Source organism: Pseudorca crassidens, chromosome 1 (assembly GCF_039906515.1).
Source record: "Pseudorca crassidens isolate mPseCra1 chromosome 1, mPseCra1.hap1, whole genome shotgun sequence".
In the NCBI taxonomy this organism is placed as follows: domain Eukaryota; kingdom Metazoa; phylum Chordata; class Mammalia; order Artiodactyla; family Delphinidae; genus Pseudorca; species Pseudorca crassidens.
The window spans coordinates 88725991-88747651 of NC_090296.1; the positions used below are offsets into that span (position 1 = coordinate 88725991).

At 38.4% G+C, this 21661-nt stretch overlaps 1 protein-coding gene across 8 annotated transcripts in view; it reads left to right on the top strand.

Moving 5' to 3' along the window:
- The window catches only part of BLOC1S6 (biogenesis of lysosomal organelles complex 1 subunit 6), a 53017-nt gene that overhangs the window by 28247 nt on the left and 3109 nt on the right, over window positions 1-21661 (top strand). For 7 of the 8 annotated variants that reach the window (XM_067745834.1, XM_067745816.1, XM_067745826.1 and 4 more), the window contains 3 exons: window positions 14454-14595; window positions 18883-18970; window positions 21206-21292. In XM_067745834.1, the coding sequence (XP_067601935.1) occupies window positions 14454-14595; window positions 18883-18970; window positions 21206-21292 (317 nt within the window). Of the gene's footprint in view, window positions 1-8615; window positions 8830-14453; window positions 14596-18882; window positions 18971-21205; window positions 21293-21661 lie in introns of those variants that run through there. The other variant, XM_067745867.1, reaches the window with a different exon arrangement.

Genomic DNA, 21661 nt, shown 5'->3' on the forward strand with positions numbered 1-21661 from the left:
GCCAGTAGCACACGGTACCTCCCTGTGGGTAGTTTCTTCTAGTGTCCCCTAGAATGGCTTTGCAGTTACGAGGTGGGGCATCTCCCTGTAGCTGGCCTCCCTCAGTATCTCAGCACGTTCTGCTGGTGTGGTGCCATAGCAAGCTTCTCCACCATCCAGTGAGCCATAGCTATTCTGTCTCCAGCAAGATCTGGATCTCAGTCTTGGTGAGCCGGGCGTGGATCATACTTGCTCTCTCTGAGCCCCAGAGTTGTAACTGCTCCTTATATTTGCTAGTATTGTGTTCTTTAGATTTCTCTTCATTTCCCACTGGCCAGTCCTGCATTACTCCAGTGTCTATTATAGTGAATAATTCTTTATATTAAACCTTCTCCATTCACATTACTTGGTGTTTCCTCTCCTGATTGGACCGTGACTGGCATACCCGACAAAGCTGGAATCCTGGTAGGACTCCCCAGTGGGGAGCTAGGACCAGACAGGAGAGCCAGTTGCTGCTTCAGTTGTCTCCTGAGGCAGAGAGGAAGGAGGGACAAAGACCCTGATTTCTTCTTTCCTCTCTCCTTCCAATCTCTCAGTATCCCAGCCTCCAGTCTCCATCAGTACCCCCCGTTCGCCAAACCCATCTGGAAGCCAGCTGACACAGGGGCCAGAGAACATGGGCACCTGCAATACAGAGCAGAACAGGGAAAGGTGAGGAGTGGGTCTGAGGGCCACCAGGGCTGGAAAAATCCTGCATAGTCACTGACATTAAGGAATTAGTTGTACTAGGTTAATGATGAAATATAGAGGGATTATATTTATCTCTAAGTAAATTAAATGAGTGTATTTTTCTCCTGGAAACACATAATAAAGACTTTTATGAAATCTTAAAAGGAAAAATGACATTTTGAAATCTTTAGCTGTTAATAAAAATTAATGCTTTTAAATGTGCTCTTTCATTAGTAAATTAAGTGAGCAGTTTAGAAAAATTACTTTGGATGAAGATAAGTAAATAATTAATTGTAAAGACAGCACTTTCATAAAGTAATTCAAAAGATGTTGACAAGAAATTTACAGGAAGCCCAAAGACTAGAGCAATAATTTAAAAAATAAGTTGATCCACTGGAATTTTTAAATTGAAAAAGGAATTGGAGACTCTGAACTTTCTGTATTATTGACCTCACATTACAAGAAATTGAATTTTTATATATCATTTCACCATCTGGTCTGAAGGATCTTTGGAAATTATTCTTGTTTAGCAACAGAAATACTTTGAAGATCTTGAACATTTATAGTAACAAATAAGGATTATTTTGGAAAGCTAATGTATGTACTACTTTTAGCAATTTTGAATTAAGCAAGATTAATATATCCTAGCTAATTTAAATAAATCTATCCTAAAAAGAAAGCTGAGCACTGGAATAATTTATGCTGCCTATAGTCGCTGATAATCCCACTTTCTGCATCACATAGAAAGAGAATAAAGCAGTAATGGTTGGTGGCCACTTTGATATCTACACACTAAGATAATAAATGAATTTTGTGAAAACCCCAAAGTGGAAGAATCATTGTCTTTTGAACCAATATAAGCATATTAAAAGAGAATTTTAAGATGTAAAGTTCTTCAATGAATAAAATTTTCACCACTAGTTTTACTAATAGTCCAGAAGCAATGATGATATTTAAAATAATTACCACTCAATATTATGAATATTCCTTTACTCATGAATAACATCATGAGTCAGACATCATAATGCTAAAAAGAAGAAGAAAATAAGACACCTCGTTCCCCGCCCCCCCCCGCCATAGAAGCAGAATATTGACAGTGGTATTGATGGTAAAGAAAGCCGTGGGTGTTGGTAGTGATCTCTATACTTCAAGACTCAATCATCTCACTCTGCAAGTCTGGAACTTCAGTTGCCAGCTTAGCCAGTGGAGATTTACCCCTAAAAAGCTACCTTATTGTATAACATCGACTTGTACAAAAGAAGTGAGTTTGTAATAAAACGTAATTGCCGAACCCTCTGATACTCACTTAATTCATTTAGTCTCTCTTATCTCACCATGGAAGTCTACTTAAGAAGCTAAATAACAGTTGAAGGGTTCCTTCAGAAACCTAAAACCTATTTAAGAAACCAAATTAAGGTTGGTGAATATATGTAACTGATAAAGTTAATTTGTATATGGGGACCCACAAAATGGAAGCCACCGCAGTGGCCTGGCCCATGTCACATAACAAAACCTAAGTCAGCCTACACTTACAGAAACACCTGTCGAGGAATCCTAATGCTCGCGATCCTCCAACTCAGCCTTAGCTAGCTTACCTTACCCTAGAAAATAGGACCTGCTGGCCTTACAAGGAAGTCCCAACTTTCTAGCCAATCATGCCCTGTTTCCACATTGCCTCTTCTTTATTTTTTTTATTTGTAAATTTTTTTGTTTTGAAGTATAGTTGATTTACAACATTGTATTAGTTTCAGGTGTACAGCAAAGTGATTTGGTTTTTTATATATATATATATATATATATTCCTTTTTTTATTCTTTTCTATTATAGTTTATTACAAGAGATTAAATATAGTTCCCTGTACTATACAGTAAATCCTTGTTTATCTGTTTTATAGATGGTATTGTACATCTGTTAATCCCATACTCCCAGTTTATCCCTCCTCCCCCTTCCCCTTGGGTAACCATAAGTTTGTTTCCTATGTCTGTGAGTCTATTTCTGTTTTGTAAATAATTTCATTTGTACTGTTTTTTAGATTTCACATATAAGTGATAGCGTATAATATTTGTCTTTCTCTGTCTGACTTGCTTCACTCAGTATGACAGTCTCTAGGTCCGTCCATGTTGCTGCAGATGGCATTATTTCATTCTTTTTTATGGTTGAGTAATATTCCATTGTATATATGTACCACATCTTCTTTATCCATTCCTCTGTAGATGGACACTTAGGTTGCCTCCATGTCTTGTCTAATGTAAGTAGGGCCACTATGAACATTGGGGTGCATGTATCTTTTTTTAAAAAAATTTTATTGGAGTATAGTTGATTTACAATGTTGTATTAGTTTCAGGTGTGCAGCAAAGTGAATCAATTATACATATACATATATCCACTCTTTTTTAGATTCTTTTCCCATATAGGCTATTACAGAGTATTGAGTAGATTTCCCTGTGCTATACAGTAGGTCCTTATTAGTTATCTATTTTATATATAGTAGTGTGTTTATGTCAATTGCAATTGCAAATTAAGCCCTCGTTGGTCACATCGTTTGCAAATATTTTCTCCCATTTTGTGGGTTGTCGTTTTGTTTATGGTTTCCTTTGCTGTGCAACATTGCCTCTTCTAATGTTCTATAAAACTCACTCTTGCTCTAAATCCCTCTGTACAAAAGGCTCTTACTCCCCCAATCCATGGATTGTTTTTCTTTAAATAAAAGACATCAAACTCATTACTGAATTGTTCTAGTTTTGTCATTTGACATAAACGAGGCACTAATAACAGAAATAATACTGTTTCTTCTGGCATGTAATACGTACTCAGGGACCACTATTATTTGTAATAGTGCTTCACAGCTTACAGATCCTTTTCATATGTCTTACTGAGTGTTTAATTCTCACAAGAAATATGTCAAGTAATGGGTCTGGTATTATCTCCCTGTCTCTTTTACTTATGGGGAAAAAAACAGAGAGATTAAGTGACTTGACTAAAATCTCATAACTGATATAGTTGATATCTATTGCTTTGGCTGGGCCAAATTCCTTTCTCAGTTTGGTAACATGACTCTGATTTTCCTTTAAGGAACTACACCTGTGCCTTTCTGTAACTCCTAGCAGGACTGTCAATCAAGGGGCTTTGCCTCTTTCTGTTACATATGACCCACACTAGCCCATCAGATCTCTCTATATCCCCCTGGATGCAGAGACTGCTCCTTGGTATTTACCTGAAGGCATTGAAAACTTATGTATGCACAAAAACCTGCACCTGGATGTGTACGGCAGCTTTAGTCATAATTGCCAAAACTTGGAAGCAGCAATGATGTCCTTCAGTAGTGAAAAAATAAATAAACTGTGGTACATCCAGACAATGGATTATTACTCTATGCCAAAAACAAAATGAGCCATCCATCCACGAAAAGACAGGGAGGAACCTTAAATGCATATTGCTAAGTGAAAGCAATCTGAAAAGGCTACATACTATATGATTCCAAATACATGACATTCTGGAAAAGGCAAACCTATAGAGTAAAAAGATCAGTGATTGCCTGGGATTAGAGCAGAGGGAGAGATGAATGGGCAGTGCACAGAGGATTTTTAGGGCAGTGAGGCTACTCTGCATGATACTATGGTGGTGGATACATGTCATTATACTCGTCCAGTTTCATAGAATATACAACATGAAGAGTGAACCCCAATGTAAACTATCAATTTTGGGGGATAATGATGTATTAATGTAGGTTTATCAGTTGTAACAAATGTAGCACTCTGGTGGGGGACGACCTGATAATGCATGACAGTACAAGGTGTCTTTGTACCTTCCTCTTAATTTTGCTGTGAACCTAAAACTGCTCTTAAAGTCTCTCTCTCTATATGTATATGTGTAGCTGATTCACTTTGTTATAAATCAGAAACTAACACACCTAAAAAAAAAAGTCTATTTTAAAATGTCAAAAGCTGTTGCTTTTGACCACTGCGTATATTTTACAAACTTTTTGGTGGCAAGGGTAGGAGAATGTGTTGGTGAAATAATCCATGGAAGGATATGTTTTTTAGATAATGCAAGAAAGGAATGATGGTAATGTAGTAGAGTTGCATAGGGTGGAAGAATTTTAGTACTTTGCTAATGTGAAAGAATATTTCTCATGTAAATGTAAGAAAAGTGGTTAAAACTGCTGAGACACCTTTTCGGGTTGGTTAACCACAGACAAATGGTAAACTGTTTTCTTTTAATACCCCAACTTCTTTCGTTTTCTACCTTCAGTTCCCTTCTTTCCTTTTTATTTTTTTGCAAGCACATCACCCTATATGAATGTTTTCAAATTTTCAACACTTTAATCCACTAGAAGGATAAGGTCATGGGCGGCTGTAACATCTTTCTCCTGTATATTTTCCCCTTTTCCATCCCTTTTCTCTGCAGCCCCTGGTCCCTGCATCTTTCTTGCTCAAATCTTTTTCTCTCCCTACCCCCATTCTTTCTTTTATTTTTGGAAAAGGATGGAGAGAGATGAGGGGAAGGGACAAGCAAATCCTGTGAGAGAATTAGGTCAAACTGGGATAGATTTTTTTATCAAATCTTAGCACATTCTAAATATAGGACACCTGATCAACAGAAGGAATAGAAAATATTCATGTATTAACATGTTTATTTCTTTACTTGAATCTGCTACCTACCGACTCCCCTTTTGTTAGCAAAAATAATGTAGGAAAATTTAAGGAAAACAGAAAAAACTGAAAAATGGATAAAAGGGTTTGTGTACTTATTGCATAAGATTTGCTCTCCCTCTTTTGGATTTTAAGTTTCTTGAAATCCAATGGACTTAGTTTCCTTTTGCTATGAATATATACAGCATTTAGCTCTTTCTGACTATCATTTCTTTGGACTAACTTCTCCAGAGCTATATGACTACATTTTGTGTTATCTTTTGTCATTGTAAGTTCTTTTGCTCTAAAAGATTATACAACAATTTTCTCCATTAGGTTCTTTTACTAACCATTTAATCTATGTTATTCTTGTCTTCCCCAAAAGACAGCACCTCGAGGTCTTTGAGTCTGAAGTATACTTTTGCTACTTATGGTGTCTTTGTTTTTCCTGTTGGAAGCCTTTACTAGTTTTTGTCTGCATATTACATTGACCTGTCCTTCAAGGTACAGCTAATTTCCTCTATTAGGTTTTTAAAATTTCTCTAGTCACTTCCCAATCGTGCACTACACAACTGCACACCTGTGGCTGGTTGAATAATGCCCCCTGCAAAGGTGTCCACTTTCAATTCCCCAGAATCTGTGAATGTTACCTTACATGGCAAAAGGAACTTTGCTGATGTGGTTAAATTAAGGACTATGAGATGGGGCGATTATCCTGGGTTATGCTGATGAGCTCAGTGTAATCACAAGGGTCCTATGAGAAAGAGGCCAGGATAGGAGAGGAGATGATGCAACAATGGTAGTAGAGGGAGAAAAGGCAATGTGATGTGAGGCCGTGAGCCAAGTAATGCGGCTGCTCTCTAGAAGCTAAACAAGGCAAGGCAGAGGATTCTTACTCAGAGCCTCCAGAAGTAACCAACCCTGGCGACACCTTGATTTTAGCCCACAGAGACTGATTTTGGACATTTGACCTCCAGAACTGTAAGGTAAGAAATTTGTGTAGTGTTAAGCAAGTCTTTGGTCATGTGTTACAGCAGCAATAGGAAACCAATATGACATCATTACGTATTTATATTCTTCTAGGTCTGTTCCACATAATTTAGTACTTTACTGTCAAACTCTCTAATTCTACTATGTATAATTGGTAGAATATAAATTTCTGGTGGACAGGAACAAGCATTTTTACCCTTGTTTTTTTTTTTAAACACCCTACGGTGCCGAGTCCCGTCTTAGGTACTCAGCTATTTGAAGTGGGTTATAACTTTGGTGCATAAAAGAGAATGGCGACTACCAATGGGGAAATGAAAGGCATTTCAAAAGAAATATATAACTCAACAAACTGTGTTTACTTCCTTGGCATCAAATTCCAACCTTTTGATTTTGAGCTTTGTGTCACATGCAGTGCTAGGTGCACAGTATTTGATTAATGGAGGCTGGAATACAGAGTGCCCTCAACAAGCACTTGATGCACTGAGCTGAAATCTGTGGGGGTAAAGAAGGAAAAGGAGAAAGAGAAAAGCAATGTGGGTCTGGCAGAAAGTCCTCCTTGTCTATTTGGCCGATTCATTTTTGTCACATTAAGTAAAGTTAAAATGCTTTACAAGAACATTCATTCTTTTAAGTGTTCTTTTTTGCTTAACATTTTAATGTTCAATTAATTTCATCCATTAAATTTAAATAACCAGTATTTAAAAGTCCAAGTAATATGCTTAATACTGTGCTAAGAGATAAAGAGGTTACAGACCACCTGTAGAACAAGGGTCTATTCCAGAAGGTCTTAGTATCTAGTTAGGAGATAATACTAACAATCAGCTAAGGTTACCAGGCATTTATCAGGTGCCATCTTGTGTGATTCAGACTTTGGAGATTATAGATACTTGGAATTTGGGGCTCGAAAATCAATACCTCATTCAGCAAATACTCATTGAGAACCTATTATGGTTTTCTGTGAATAAGAATTTCTGTTTGGAGTTTGCAGTTTGATAGAGGAAGAGAAGTAACGAATACAAGAATGGATTAAGTGCTAAATAGCAGGAGGATGCTTTGTAGTTGGGAAAAGGTTATTACTTTCTGAGAGTTGAAAGGGGAGGCAGGACTGTGAATGATTTCAAAGTAAAGGTATTATTTAGGCCGAGCCTTGAAAGATGAGTAGGACTTTGAAAAGAATAAAATATTCCAGGCATGAAAGGGCATAGTTCTCAAAGGATGTTTGAAGGGTAGTACATTATTTTCCTATTTAAGTAGTAACAAATAACCACAGACTTAAAGCAATACAAATTTGTATGTTATCTTCGAGTTCAGTAGGTCAGAAGTGCAATACAGCTCTCACTGGGATAAAATTGAGGTGTTGGCAGGGCTGAGTTCCATTCTAGAGGCTCTAGTGGTGAATCCATTTCCTTGTGTTTTCTAGCTTCTAGAGGTCACTGGTAACCCTCTTCCTCTATTTTCGAAGCCAGCAATGTTGCATTGCTCTAGTCATTCTTCATAGTCACATCTCCCTCCTGACTCTTCTTGTGCCGCCCTTTCCCAGTTTGAAGGCCCTTGTGATTATGTTAGTCCCACTCAGTAACTTTACAGTCATGGGCCTAGCAACCTTAATTACGCTTTTGCAGTGAAACAGCCTATTCACAGGTTCTGGGGGTGAAGTCTGTGGACATCTTTGGTGGGGGCATTATTCTGCTTACCACAGGTAGTGAGGAGCAGCTAACCTTGAGAGGAAAGAAGGCCAAAAGAGGAAGGGGTACAAGTGCACTGATAAGGGCAATGGGGAGCAGGTGCAAGTTTTTGAGGTTAGAGATAAATTCTCATTTTTTTTGAAAACAGCTTTGCCTGCAACATAGAAAAAATCGTTTGGACAGGCAATTTTGGGGTGCAACATTAGGAGGCCACTATTACAGTCTAAGAGGGTCTAAGGTAAGGAGGGCATACAATCAACAAGAGGAGAGACGAATCCTGGCAGACCCCCAATTAGCAAAGCTGAAGAGACCTAAACACTGAATTTTTTATGGGTCCAAATCTCAGGGAAAGCACGCAGTCCTTCTTCCTAAGGTGTTTCCTTAACAAGGACACAAAACTGAAAAGCTGCGCCTTCCCGTCACCGCCCCTTCCATCCCCCCACCACCATCGGAGGCAGGGATGTGAGCCCCGCCCAGCTGACTCTACTGACACCGACCGACCAGACTAGGACGTCCGCCCGGAACCCCCGAAGCGCGGTGGGTGGGTGGATGGAGGAGGCAAAAAGCGGGAGGGCGGACCCTCGCTCACGTGCCCCGAGCTGTTTTTCCGCTTCCGTCACTTCCGGGTGCGACCGTCGCTTCTGTCCCGGTGGGCTCTGTACGCGTTCGGTGCTTCCTTACTGTACCTGACAGTCTGTACTACTGCCCCTTCCCTGTTCCCAGCGGGAGGGACATGAGTGTCCCTGGGCCGCCTTCCCTGGACGGGGTCCTGGCAGGGCCACCCGACGGCCTGGAGTCCGGGGGCCCGACGCCGGGTACGTGCTGTGGGGCGGGGCGGGCGGGACCCGAGTGGGTGGGTCTCCGGGCCGCCCCGCGGGAGTAAGATGCTTTCGGCAGCTGCCGACCCGAGGCTCTGTGCCCAGCGCTGAACTAGGGAACCTTGCCGGCTCTCCTGGCCAGAGGAGGAGGCAGGAAACGAGATCTGGGGGGAAGCGGGGTTTGGGGTGCTGTTGGTGGGGGTTGATGGTGAAGGCATTCTGAGTTTGTGTATTGACTCTAGCACACTGTTGGCTATTTGTTACACGTTAGTGGTTGAGGATGAATTTACCAGAAGGATGATTGGTTTGTAATTCAGAGAATTGATGTATCCAGTAATATTGCACACTCACTCATGAAATGATTATCTTGCGTTTTGACCTTACTGCGTCCTTCTTCCAGCAGTCTTTCTCAGCCCGAGTTCGAGGAGAGATTTAAACCCTAATGGCCTAGGGCATCTATTGAATGTAATGAATGACTTCTGCATCCATAATGATACTATCTTTGTACTATCCTAGGGAGAATTGAGAAGGTAGTCACTCAAAGCAGTTTCTGTGTTCTGCGGTTCAGATGAGGAACCCTAGGTGAGAAAGGCTTCAGGACTTTGGATGTACCTTTACTTGTACTTCCTGTTCCAGAAATATAGGGGTTACCCCAAAATAGCGCTCTCAGCCCTTTCTTGGTGGTGCTTTTCCTCAGTGACCTCCCTCTCTTCACACCTTCCTAAGTTGCTTCTGTAAATATCACTTCCTTGTATGTAAGTGCAGGTTGGGTCTCTCTCTGCTTCCTCCTCCATCTGCTTGCTGGGTACTCTGACATGGTTATTTTGCACTAATCTCACACACAGCATGTACATAAATAAAAGTAGATGTCTGATCCTATTAATGGTGCCAAGTCACTATCACTTGAAACTTTGACATTACTCTTGTCTCTTTCCTCCCACTTGCCTCCTACCTCTGTTTAGTCCAGGGGATTCTACTGTACAATTTCCATCTCCTCTTTGCATTTTCACCTTTACAACAACAGTTGTAAGGCTAGTCCACCTCCAGTCTCTTATTCATTCCATCTATCCCACTGTCACGTCACTGCCCCAAGATAAAGCTCCCATCATGCCATTTCCTTGCTTGGAAACCTTAAATGGTTCCTTACTAAATTAAGGGCCAAACACATTATCTTCGCATTCAAGGGTCCTCATAGGCTGGCCACATGGTCTTAGAGCTCACTACTGCATATGTCTCATGCTCCAGACACCCCAAACTAACCTCTCTTTCCAGAGCCATCCTATATTCCCACCTTTCCTCATGCTGCTTCCTTTACCCATATTGCATCCCTTCCTCTCCTGCCTTAGAATTCTTACCCATTTGGAAATAGTAGCCCTCATAGGTTGCTGATGGAAGTGTAAATTGGTGACATCTCTTAGGAAAGCAGTTTTGCAATGTCTATTTTTTAATAAATTTATTTTATTTACTTTTGGCTGCGTTGGGTCTTCGTTGCTGCGCGCGGGTTTCTTCATTGCAGTGGCTTCTCTTGTTGCAGAGCACGGGCTCTAGGCATGCGGGCTAGTTGTGGCACGTGGGCTCAGTAGTTGTGGCTCACGGGCTCTAGAGTGCAGGCTCAGTAGCTGTGGCGCACGGGCTTAGTTGCTCCATGGCATGTGGGATCCTCCCGGACCAGGGATGGAACCCGTGTCCCCTGCATTGGCAGTCAGATTCTTAACCACTTTGCCACCAGGGAAGTCCCTGCAGTGTCTATTAAAAAATGCATAAACACCTTGTTCCATTAATCTATTTATAAGAATTTATTCTATAGAAACAGTGATATGAATATGCAAAGACAAGCAAGGAAGCTCACTGCAACATTGTTTGAAAAAGCAAAAAGTGGAATAGGTGTCTTATTTTCTTTGTCTTAGTCTACTCGGGCTGCTATAATAAAATAACATAGGCTGGTGGCTTAAACAACAGACATTTATTCCTTGAAGTTCTGGAGGCTGTGAAGCCCAAGGTCTAGGTGTGGGCAAAATATGTTCCTGGTTAGGACCCTCTTCTGATCTTGCAGATGGCTGCCTTCCACTGTGTCCTCACATGGTGGAAGGAGAGAGTTCTGGTCTCTCTTCCTCTTCTTTTAAGGTCAATAATCCCATCATGGGGACCCTACACTCAGACTCATCTAAACTTAATTATTTCCCAAAGACCCCCACCTCCAGATACCATTACATTGGAGGTTAGGGCTTCAACATGTGAATTTTGGGGGAAGGACACACTTTAGTTCATAACGATAGGGAACTGGTTAAACAAAATGTGGTAGAATTCTGTTAAAAAGAATGGAGTAGATTCATACATGTTGACCATATCTGAGATATGTATTTATGAGAAAACTTGTAGAACAGTATAAACAAGATTTCATTTGTGATAAAAACAGGGTTTAACCATGTGTATGCAAAGACAATTTCTTGAAGGCTATGTAAGAAACTCCAGAGTGACTCTCTGTGGAGTAAGGTAGTGAGGAGTATTTTTACTTTTCAGGTTATACCCCCTTCTTTTGTATTTTAAGTTTTTACAATGAGTAACAGTTAAAAAGAAAAAAGAAAGGAATGAATATTCTATCCATTCAAGCTTCAGCTCAAATGCCCACCACACCTCCTTTAGGAATTATTCCCTGATATCCCTGATGAAAGTGATTTCTCTAATCTGTGGCACTTCTCACATTCTCTGATTCCCCTGTATTGAGCTTTTTCAGGGATGGGGACTTGCCTAATTTATTGTTGTAACCTCAAAAACTAGTACATAAAATGTATGTGCAGCAAATGTTTCTTGTCTCCCACAATAAAGTACCTTGAACTTAGTGAATAAATGTGTGTAAAAACATGAGAAACTTCAACTCTTCCAATAATTTAACCAGAAGACTGGGGCAGGGTAAGGGGGTTGGTGTGAGTTAAAATGTATATATAGTTTAAGGAAGGCGTATTGGTTGTTATTCCTTAAAGTTGAAATATCCTTATTTGGTTGTTTCTGTTTGTCTGTAATACTTATGTTTTCTATGTATATGTATATACATATGTATATACATGTATATATATGTATACATATCTATGTATATATATATTTAAATATATATATTTTAAGTATATATATATATTTAAATTTATTTATTTTTAAAATTTATTTTTGTCTGTGTCACGTCTTCGTTGCTGTGTGTGGGCTTTCTCTAGTTGCGGTGAGCAGGGGCTACTGTTTGTTGCACGGCGTGGGCTTCTCATTGCGGTAGCTTTTCTTTGTTGCGGAGCGTGGGCCCTAGGCGTGTGGGCTCAGTAGTTGTGGCTTGCGGGCTCCAGAGCACAGGTTCAGTAGTTGTGGTGCCTGGGCTTAGTTGCTCCGCGGCATGTGGGATCTTCTCAGACCAGGGCTCGAACCCGTGTCCCCTACATTGGTGGATTCTTAACCACTGCGCCGCCAGGGAAGCCCTTCTATATTTTTTATTTTTTTATTTTTATTTTATTTTTATTTTTTTGCGGTATGCGGGCCTCTCACTGCTGTGGCCTCTCCTGTTGCAGAGCACAGGCTCCGGACGCGCAGGCTCAGCGGCCATGGCTCACGGGTCCAGCCGCTCCGCGGCATGTGGGATCTTCCTGGACTGGGGCACGAACCCGGCAGGTGGACTCTCAACCACTGCGCCACCAAGGAAGCCCCCTTCTATATTTTTTAAAGAGAGTTGCTGCTGTTTGCACTGTTATTGTAATCAAGCCTTTAGCAATGACATTAATCATAATAATATAATATATATAACATTAATGATATATTTTATTCACTTCCCATCTGATGAAACATCAATGGCAATATCTGTAAATGCTTCACTTTTCCCACTATATTTTTATTTCACTTGTGGAGTGCTTCAGTTTCTAGTTAGCTCTTACTTGTTTGAATATTGCCTTGCAATCTAGAGAATTCCAAAGTTTGTTCATATGTTTCTCAGGATCCAAATAAAAACCATGCTAATTTATTTTGATCTCTAAAAGCTAATTTTGAATATGACAGCATGTTGTTTTCCTCAATCTTGCCAAAATTTAAATCTGTGGTAAAAACTATACTTGGAAATGAGCTATAAGCAATGTATTGTGATGAACGTATTTTGTATAATGATCTAATTTGATGTTATGGATCACTACCAGATTATGATTAAAGAGGTGTTTCAGAGTTTAATATTAGTTTAAAAATGCTTTTGGAGTACCATTTTAGTAATGTGGCCATTTCACTTTTTTTGTTTTTAATTCTAAACCAGTGATTCTAAAATCTTACAAATCATTCATTGAACCCTGTTTAGAAATTGTTTTGTACTTTTCTCGGTAGGAGTAGTGATAGATGGGTATTCATGTTAGACATTTTTGAATGCCTGGTACAATGCTTACACTGTTATTATTCAAAGGAAAGGTAGGAATAAAATAGTTCCTGGCATCAAATCTAAATTTACACAGAAGACAATTATTATACACTATTTTCTATGGTAAATTAAGGTTCTGAATTTCAAGAGAGGAGAAATTCTTAGAAAATTTCTTTCCTGCTAACAAATGACAAAACAACCCTCCCTTTACATGTAACTATCAAGCTCTATGCAAAATAAATGTTGACTCATATTACTTCCATAGAATTGAAAAAAAATATTTTTAGGTATTGCATTTATTTAAAAAAATTTTAAGTTTTTTTTTTAATGTGGACCATTTTTTTAAAGTCTGTATTGAATTTATTACAATATTGCTTCTGTTTTACCTTTTGGTTTTTTTGGCCGGGAGGCATGTGGGATCTTAGCTCCTTGACCGGGGATCAAACCTGCACCTCCTGCACTGGAAGGTGAAGTCTTAACCACTGGCCTGCCAGGGAAGTCCCTGCATTTAAAAAATATATAATCTCTAGGGGCTTCCCTGGTGCTGCAGTGGTTACAAGTCTGCCTGACAATGCAGGGGACACGGGTTTGAGCCCTGGTCCGGGAAGATCCCACATGCTGCGGAGCAACTAGGCCCCTGCACCACAGCTACTGAGCCTGCACTCTGGAGCCTACGAGCCACAATGACTGAAGCCCGTGAGCCTGGATCCCGTGCTCTGCAGCGGGAGAGGCCACCGTAGTGAGAGGCCTGTGCAACACAATGAAGAGTAGCCCCCATTTACCGCAACTAAATAAAGCCCACGCACAGCAACAAAGACTTAACATACCGCAAAATAAATTAATTAATTAAAAAAAAATTCTGCAAGCTTTTGGAAAGAAGAATTTCTTGCTTCCATTCAGTAACTGTTCCTTCCTTTTAAGCCTCAGACTCCTTTAATAATTCATCGAAAACTCTAAATCTCCTTCCCTGAAAAATACATACACATATGGAATTTTGCGTGTGTTAACGTTCTTTTCAGCTAGACTTTACCTTGTACTAGTAGCTTTAAAATATTTTTTGAGTGCTCATAACTTGATTTTTAGAGGATGCTCAGGAAGTAAAAGTTAAAAAAAAAAAAAAAGGATACCTATAGTATCCTGTGTGTGTGCTCTGAACTCCACTGCCAGCCTCCTTTCCTTCCTCCCTGCTACTTTCTTACCCCATGTCAGTTTAAAAGCTTCCTAAATTTGATTTTTTGCTTGGGGACAGGTTTAAGTGACACTTCTCCAGATGAAGGGTTAATAGAGGACTTGACCATAGAAGACAAAGCTGTGGAGCAACTGGCAGAAGGCTTGCTTTCTCACTACTTGCCAGATCTGCAGAGATCAAAACAAGCTCTCCAGGAACTCACGTGAGCTGAAAAAAAAAAACATAGATGCACTCATTTTTTCTCTGGCATAGTCATAATTTACTGTATAAGTAAAGTATATACTGTATTAGGGATAATATTTTGTAACATTTAATACAATGGAGTATTTCTGTGTCTTTTGTGTTAGCAAATGGGAGTGGAGTAATCTAAATTACATAGTATACATGTAATTTAGATTACACAGTAATCTAAATGTAAAAGGTGAAGTGAATGCTCCTAGAGTGTTTGGTCTCTTCTGAGAAGTACCCCTAAATCTTATCTAGACTCTTTGATTAGTTTTGGTGTCTCTCCACTATTTTAGGAAAGAATCGCCTCTTGGGGATGTTGCAAATGGGTATACACCTGTTTCTGAGTAGAGCTGCAAAATTGCCTCTGTAAGAGTCACAGTTGTTTTCAATTGCTGGTTCACATGAGTTGCCAGAAATCCCTAATTATCTTTTTTGGAGATGACCCATTTCATTCTTAGTTTATAACTCTACTAGCTAAATAAAGGATTGGAGAATAAGAGAGGAACAGGATAAGGAAGAAAGGAATCCATAAAGTGTAATCAATATGCAAAAATATACACTCGGATTTTATCAGCTGTCACCCAGAAACAGCAGCCTGAGCTGCTTCTTCCTCTTGGGTCAGGACCTCTCTGGATTGCCCAAGCTGGCCTATTATTTCTTTTTTGTGGTGGTCACCTTTAAACTGGCTATGAACCACTGCTGCTCTAAGACTTAGTCTTTGAAAACTGTTCTCAGAGGCCTTTATTAGGGCAAAAGGAGAGGAATAATCAACAACTATGTCCGTTTTTTAAATATTAGTAACTAATGTTATAATCCTTGGGTTTGAAGATGATAAATGAATATAAAAGTGGTACTGTGTTCTACTACATGTAGTACCCTACTGTAGTTACGGAAGCTGGTAACATTCTTAGTTTTCTGCTAGTTCCAAGTAAGATTATTTTTATTCCCCAGTGTGTGGTATATCTTGTATTTTAACACCAGCCAATCCTTGTGGCAGAAAAGTCAAAGATTTTGTGGGTGAGTTTGGATGATATATGATAGACTGAAGGAAGGTAAGAAACTCTGCAAACAAAACATATCTGGTAACACTTTATTTAGAGGAAGTTAGGAATCAAGGTTTAATTGGAAAGTTTAATTGATGAGGACATTGGCTAAAATTTAGTGTTTCAATAACCCCATTTATCTTCCTAGGCGTCTAGACAGTGATGATGATGATGATAGTAAAATCAGCTACTGTTTATAACAGTTGAATATGATGAATAAGCAGTTACTAAACTTCTTGAGTGTTAAGGAAAGATAAGCAAACTTCAGAGAAAGAACAAAGAGAAATATATGGGTCTAGTAAAGAGCTTTCTACACTGTCTCATTGATCAGTGTATCTGTTCTTTCACCAATATCCTGCTGTCTTGATTTCTGTAGTTTCTGTAAGTCTTGAAATTTGGTAATGTACGTCTTCCAACTTTGTTCTTCTTCAGTGTGTCTTAGTTATTATAGGTCTTTGCCTTTCCATGTGAATTTTAGAGTCAGTTTGTTGATATCTACAAAATAACTTTCTGGGATTTAAATTGAGATTGTATTGAACCTATAGATCAAGTTGGAAAGAATTGATATCTTAGCACTATTGAGTTTTTTATTCCATGTACTCGGAATATCTCTTCATTACTTAGATATCTCTCATTTCTTTCATTAGAGTTTAATAGTTTTTGCATATAGATCCTATACATATTTTGTTAGGTTTATACCAGATTATTTCATCTGACGGGTTATTGTAAATGGTATTTTTTAAAATTCTGATTGTTCATTGCTGGTATATAGGAAAGCAACTGACTTTTGTATATTAACCTTGTATCCTGAAACTTTGTTATATTCACATATTCGTTCCTGGGTTTTTGTTGTTGATTCTTTGGGATTTTCCACATAGGCAATCATGTTATCTGTGAACAAAGACAATTTTATTTCTTCCTTTCTAATCTGTATACCTTTTATTTCCTTTTTTTGTCTTATTGCATTAGCTAGGACTTCCAGTAAAATGTTGAATAGGAGTAGTAAGAGTGGACATCCTTTCCTTGCTCCAGATCTTTAGGAGGAAAGCATCTAGTTTCTTACCACAAGTGCAATATTAGCTGCATGGGTTTTTTTAAAGATATTCTTTATCAAGTTGGGGAAGTTCCTCTCTCCTCCTAGTTTGATTAGAGTGTTTTTAATCATGAATGGTGTTGGACTTCGTCAAATGCTTTTTCTTCATCCGCTGATAAGACCATATGATTTTTCTTCTTTAACCAGTTGATGTGGGTTACATTGATTGATTTTCAAACGTTGAACCAGCTTTGCATACTTGGAGTAAATCCCACTTGGTTGTGGTGTATAATTCTGTTTATACATTGTTGGATTTGATTTGTTGATATTGAGGAGTTTTGCATCTATGTTCTTGAAAGATAATGATCTATAGTTTTCCTTCTTGTAATGTCTTTTTAAAAAAAAATAATAAATTTATTTATTTATTTTTGGCTGCGTTGGGTCTTCGTTGATGCTCACGGGCTTTCTCTCCTTGCAGTGAGCAGGGGCTGCTCTTTGTTGTGGTGTGTGGGCTTCTCCTTGTGGTGGCTTTTCTTTGTTGTGGAGCATGGGTTCTAGGTGCGCAGGCTTCAGTAGTTGTGGCTCGTGGGCTCTAGAGCGCAGGCTCAGTAGTTGTGGCGCATGGGCCCAGTTGCTCCATGGCATGTGGGATCTTCCCGGACAAGAGCTCAAACCCGTGTCCCATGCATTGGCAGGTGGATTCTTAACCACTGTGCCACCAGGGAAGTCCCTCTTATAATGTCTTTATCTGGTTTTGATTTTAGGATAATGCTGGCCTCATAGAATGAATTAGGAAGTACTCCCTTTACTTCTGTTTTCTGAAAGAGATTGTGGAGAATTGGTATAATTTCTTCCTTAAATGTTTGGTAGAAATCGTCATGAAGCCATCTGTTCCTGGTACTTTGATTTCTGGAAGGTTACTACTTATAGATATAGGCCTACTTAGATTATCTGTTTCTCCTTGTGTGAGTTTTGGTAGTTTGTGTCTTTCAAGGAGTTAGTCATTTCCATCTAAGTTATCAAATTGGTGAGCATAGAGCTACCTGTAGTATTCCTTTATTATCCTTTTAATGTCCATGGGATAAGTAGTGATGACCCCTCTTCCATAAATTATGTTAGTAGTTTGTATCTCCTCTCTCTTTTTCTTTGTTAGTCTAGCTAGAAGTTTATCAGTTTTATCAATATTTTGCAAGAACCAACTTTTGGTTTTGTTTATTTTTTATTGTTTTCCAGTTGTAACAGTTTGTTTTTGCTGTCCTGCTTGTCTTGGATCATTGGCTTGCTGGGTTCTCCTCTCATCCATTCTGGTTTCACCTTCTGTGGTCTCCAGTCAGAGCTGAAGGGACACTTATGACCTGTAGGATATGCCATACTCAGTGCTAGATGGTGGGGATGTTTTAACTGCCCTTCAGTCTCTTCATTGCTATTTCTTTTTTTCATTGTTGTTCTCTGTTTAGCATACTTCTGCAAGCACATCATGTCATATTTTTCTTTGTCTGTAGTATTCTTTAAAATATTTAATTAAGTGACCCCCACCCCCCCCGCAGTGTCACTTATTCCTGTGATCCTAGCATTGGTTGATCTGGAGAAGAATATCAGAGAAGTTGGCTTCTCTTCCTCAATAGCAAGTTTTGAATCAGATTTTATTGAGGAGTCTTAGAAATTACTTGGTCTGACCTTCTTACTTTGTAAATGAAATTTAGGTCCAGAGAAACTAAATTTCCAAGATCACACCAACTGATTATTATCCCTTGATACTGCATTTGTTTGCAACTCTAATCTAAAAAGTCACTGCTCCTCTTCCTTTATGATGATGTTACAATTTTAATATATATAAAACATCAAGTTTCTTGGGCAAGATAGTATAAAAAAAACTTTTTGGGGGATAATACAGAGAGTTGTTAGGAATAAGTAATAAAATAATTTTAAATGGTTTGATGTTATTCAAATCTGAAATTGAGGCAAGAATAAAAGACGTATTTAATTATCAGAATATTGGAATATTATTTTGGCTTTGGAATATTATTTTGAAAAAGATTATGATAAACTAAATAAGCCTTGGAGAGTCAATAAATTTCCAACTTAATTTCTACTTTTAACATTAACCAAGATGAATGTGGTTGCTTTTAATGAACCATCACTTAAAGTATGTAAAGTTTATTTTGGCTGTGTGCTTTTGTTTCAGACAGAACCAAGTTGTATTATTAGACACACTGGAACAAGAGATTTCAAAATTTAAAGAATGTCATTCTATGTTGGATATTAATGCTTTGGTAAGTATGATTTAGTTGACATAGCTTAATGACATCTTATTTTAGAAATAGCTAGGTTTATCCTCCCAACTTTGTACTTATGTATGTTTGAAATACTTACGTATGTTTTCCTCTAATTTTTAAAGTTTAGAATTTGTTGTTTAACAGGAAACCTTGATTTACTTTATTAGACCTTCTATTGTCTTGAATTATTAGCTTTCAAATGTTGAACTTGTGATAGGAAATTGAACTTATATATGAAAGTCTGGAATAGATCTGCTCATAATTAAAGACTAATAAAAGAGAAGTAAAAGTAAGGAACTTTGGAGGTACTATTTTTCCCCTTAAGGAAAGCACATCTTTCTTTATCAAGTACATGGTTTTTAAAATTAGTATTTATTTAATTGTATGACATTTTCATAATGTCATAACAAATTAACACTGAAATAGACTGTTTGAGGGTCCTTTACATCCCCTTTATATCTTTCAATTTAAGTGACAGTAGTTGAATTTCATCAGAAACTTTATAGCTTTTTGATGAGAGGAACTAATACTCTTTATTTTAGGAAATGGAGAATTAACAGAAATAAGGAACTTGTGGCTACCTTTCTCTTTACCCGGAACATTAGAAATAGCTTAGTTTGCATGATTTTGTGGACTTTCATATATACGTCAAAGAATGGACTTTTCATTGGAAAAATGTGGCTTATTAATGTTTTCCTTTTATAACAATCAGAAACCAAGTCCACCTTCTGTAGTATTAGGCAGAGGCCTGTGGTAGTAAATACAAAGTCTTCTACTCAGTAGTTCTTGATTTGTGAAGGAGGTGGTCTTTGTCTTCTCCATTGAGTTCATGTTGCAGCAGAGCTACATATTTGTTGAATGAATGAACCAAGCATATGTAATACTGACGCTTCCATCTGAAAGGGCAGAAACTAAGTCGCAGAAACTAAGTCTTGCTCTTTTTCCTTCTCTCAGCTCATGAGTGGTGTTTTTTTTTATTGTTGTTTTTTGTTTTTTTAATTTTATTTTTGGCTGTGTTGGGTCTTTGTTCCTGTGCGTGGGCTTTCTCTAGTTGCGGCAAGCCGGGGCTACTCTTCATTGCGGTGGCTCCTCTTGTTGCAGAGCATGGGCTCTAGGCGCACGGGCTTCACTAGTTGCAGCACTCAGGCTCAGTAGTTTTGGCTTGCGGGCTCTAGAGCACAAGCTCAATAGTTGTGGCGCATGGGCTTAGTTGCTCCACGGCATGTGGGACCATGCCGGACCAGGGCTCGAACCCATGTCCCCTGCATTGTCAGGCGGATTCTTAACCACTGTGCCACCAGGGAAGTCACCCAAGAGTGGTTTTGATTGTTATTCAGGAACTGAAAAATAGAAGCCCAGAGAGAGAGAAAGAGGGTCTGTAAGCTCTAGAGCTCATCAGACTCTGACTTTACTTATAGCTACATTAAGGCTGCTAATCTCTCTACTGGCACTTCTTTCCTTTTTTTTTACCTGATCTTCTCTTTCTGTTACCTTCCTTCCTAAGAATGAGGTGTTTCTTTTTCCTTCTCTCCCATCTCTGGCTGAGATGGAAAGTCTATACTTATCACTCCTTGGGAAGAAAAGTGTCCTTACAGAGATTGTTCTCCTTGGTCTGACTTCAGAAGCCCAAAGAATATGATCAGACTTGTCCACAGCCTTCTCAGGGCTCTCTGGCCACAGCTTGGTTTTTCCTGATGGGCAGACACTTCACTTAAACTGTCCTGTGTACCCTGGCTCAGTCTCTCCCTTGTAAAGGCAGTAGAGAGTGTTTTACTTTTCTTAAATGAAACTGATAGCATTGTTGGATAGTCTTACTAAAATTTTAGAATTATATTGCGTGGTTTTTTTTTTGAATTTTATTTTATTTATTTTTTTATACAGCAGGTTCTTATTAGTTATCTGTTTTATACATATCAGTGTATATATGTCAGTCCCAATCTCCCAATTATATTGCATGTTTTTAAGGCAAAATGTTATCTGTACAGAATATAAATGTCTATTTTATGTTTAATAACTTTTAATCAATCTGAACTGAATCAAGTATTCTCAAAAGCCTACTAGTGGTTTAAATTAAATTTGAATCTTGGAATTAAAATATGGAGATAATTAGATCTTCAAATATTTTGACAAATTTAGGCAGAATGAACTGTAATTTAGGTATTGATTTATTTATCCATTTTGATATTTCAGTCTGTTTTAAATTGACTTTTAAATTTACTTTTCCATCTTAAGTTCACTGAAGCTAAACACTATCATGCCAAGTTGGTGAATATAAGAAAGGAGATGCTGATGCTTCATGAAAAGACATCAAAGTTAAAAGTGAGTTGAAAATTCTTTCACAGTCTTTATAGAAGTAGAGGTTTAATTGTCTGTTTTTCTTCAGTATTCATTTTCTGACTTCTTATATATTCATATACAATAGGGTACTTAATTCATGGTACATTGTTTTCTTTTAAAACGCATTCTTATTAACCCCACTCTGGGCTTTTCTACTAATAGCTGGGCTGGTGGGCTCACATTCTCTGAATATGTCACTGTATTTCTCATTTAATAATAAGAGTTTTGAGTAACAAAACTTTTTTATCAAGGAGACCTTAAATTTCCCAGAACATTTAAAAATTGTGAATCACTGTATTGTCCACCTGTAACTTATACTATACAGCAACTATACTTCAATAAAAAAAAGTT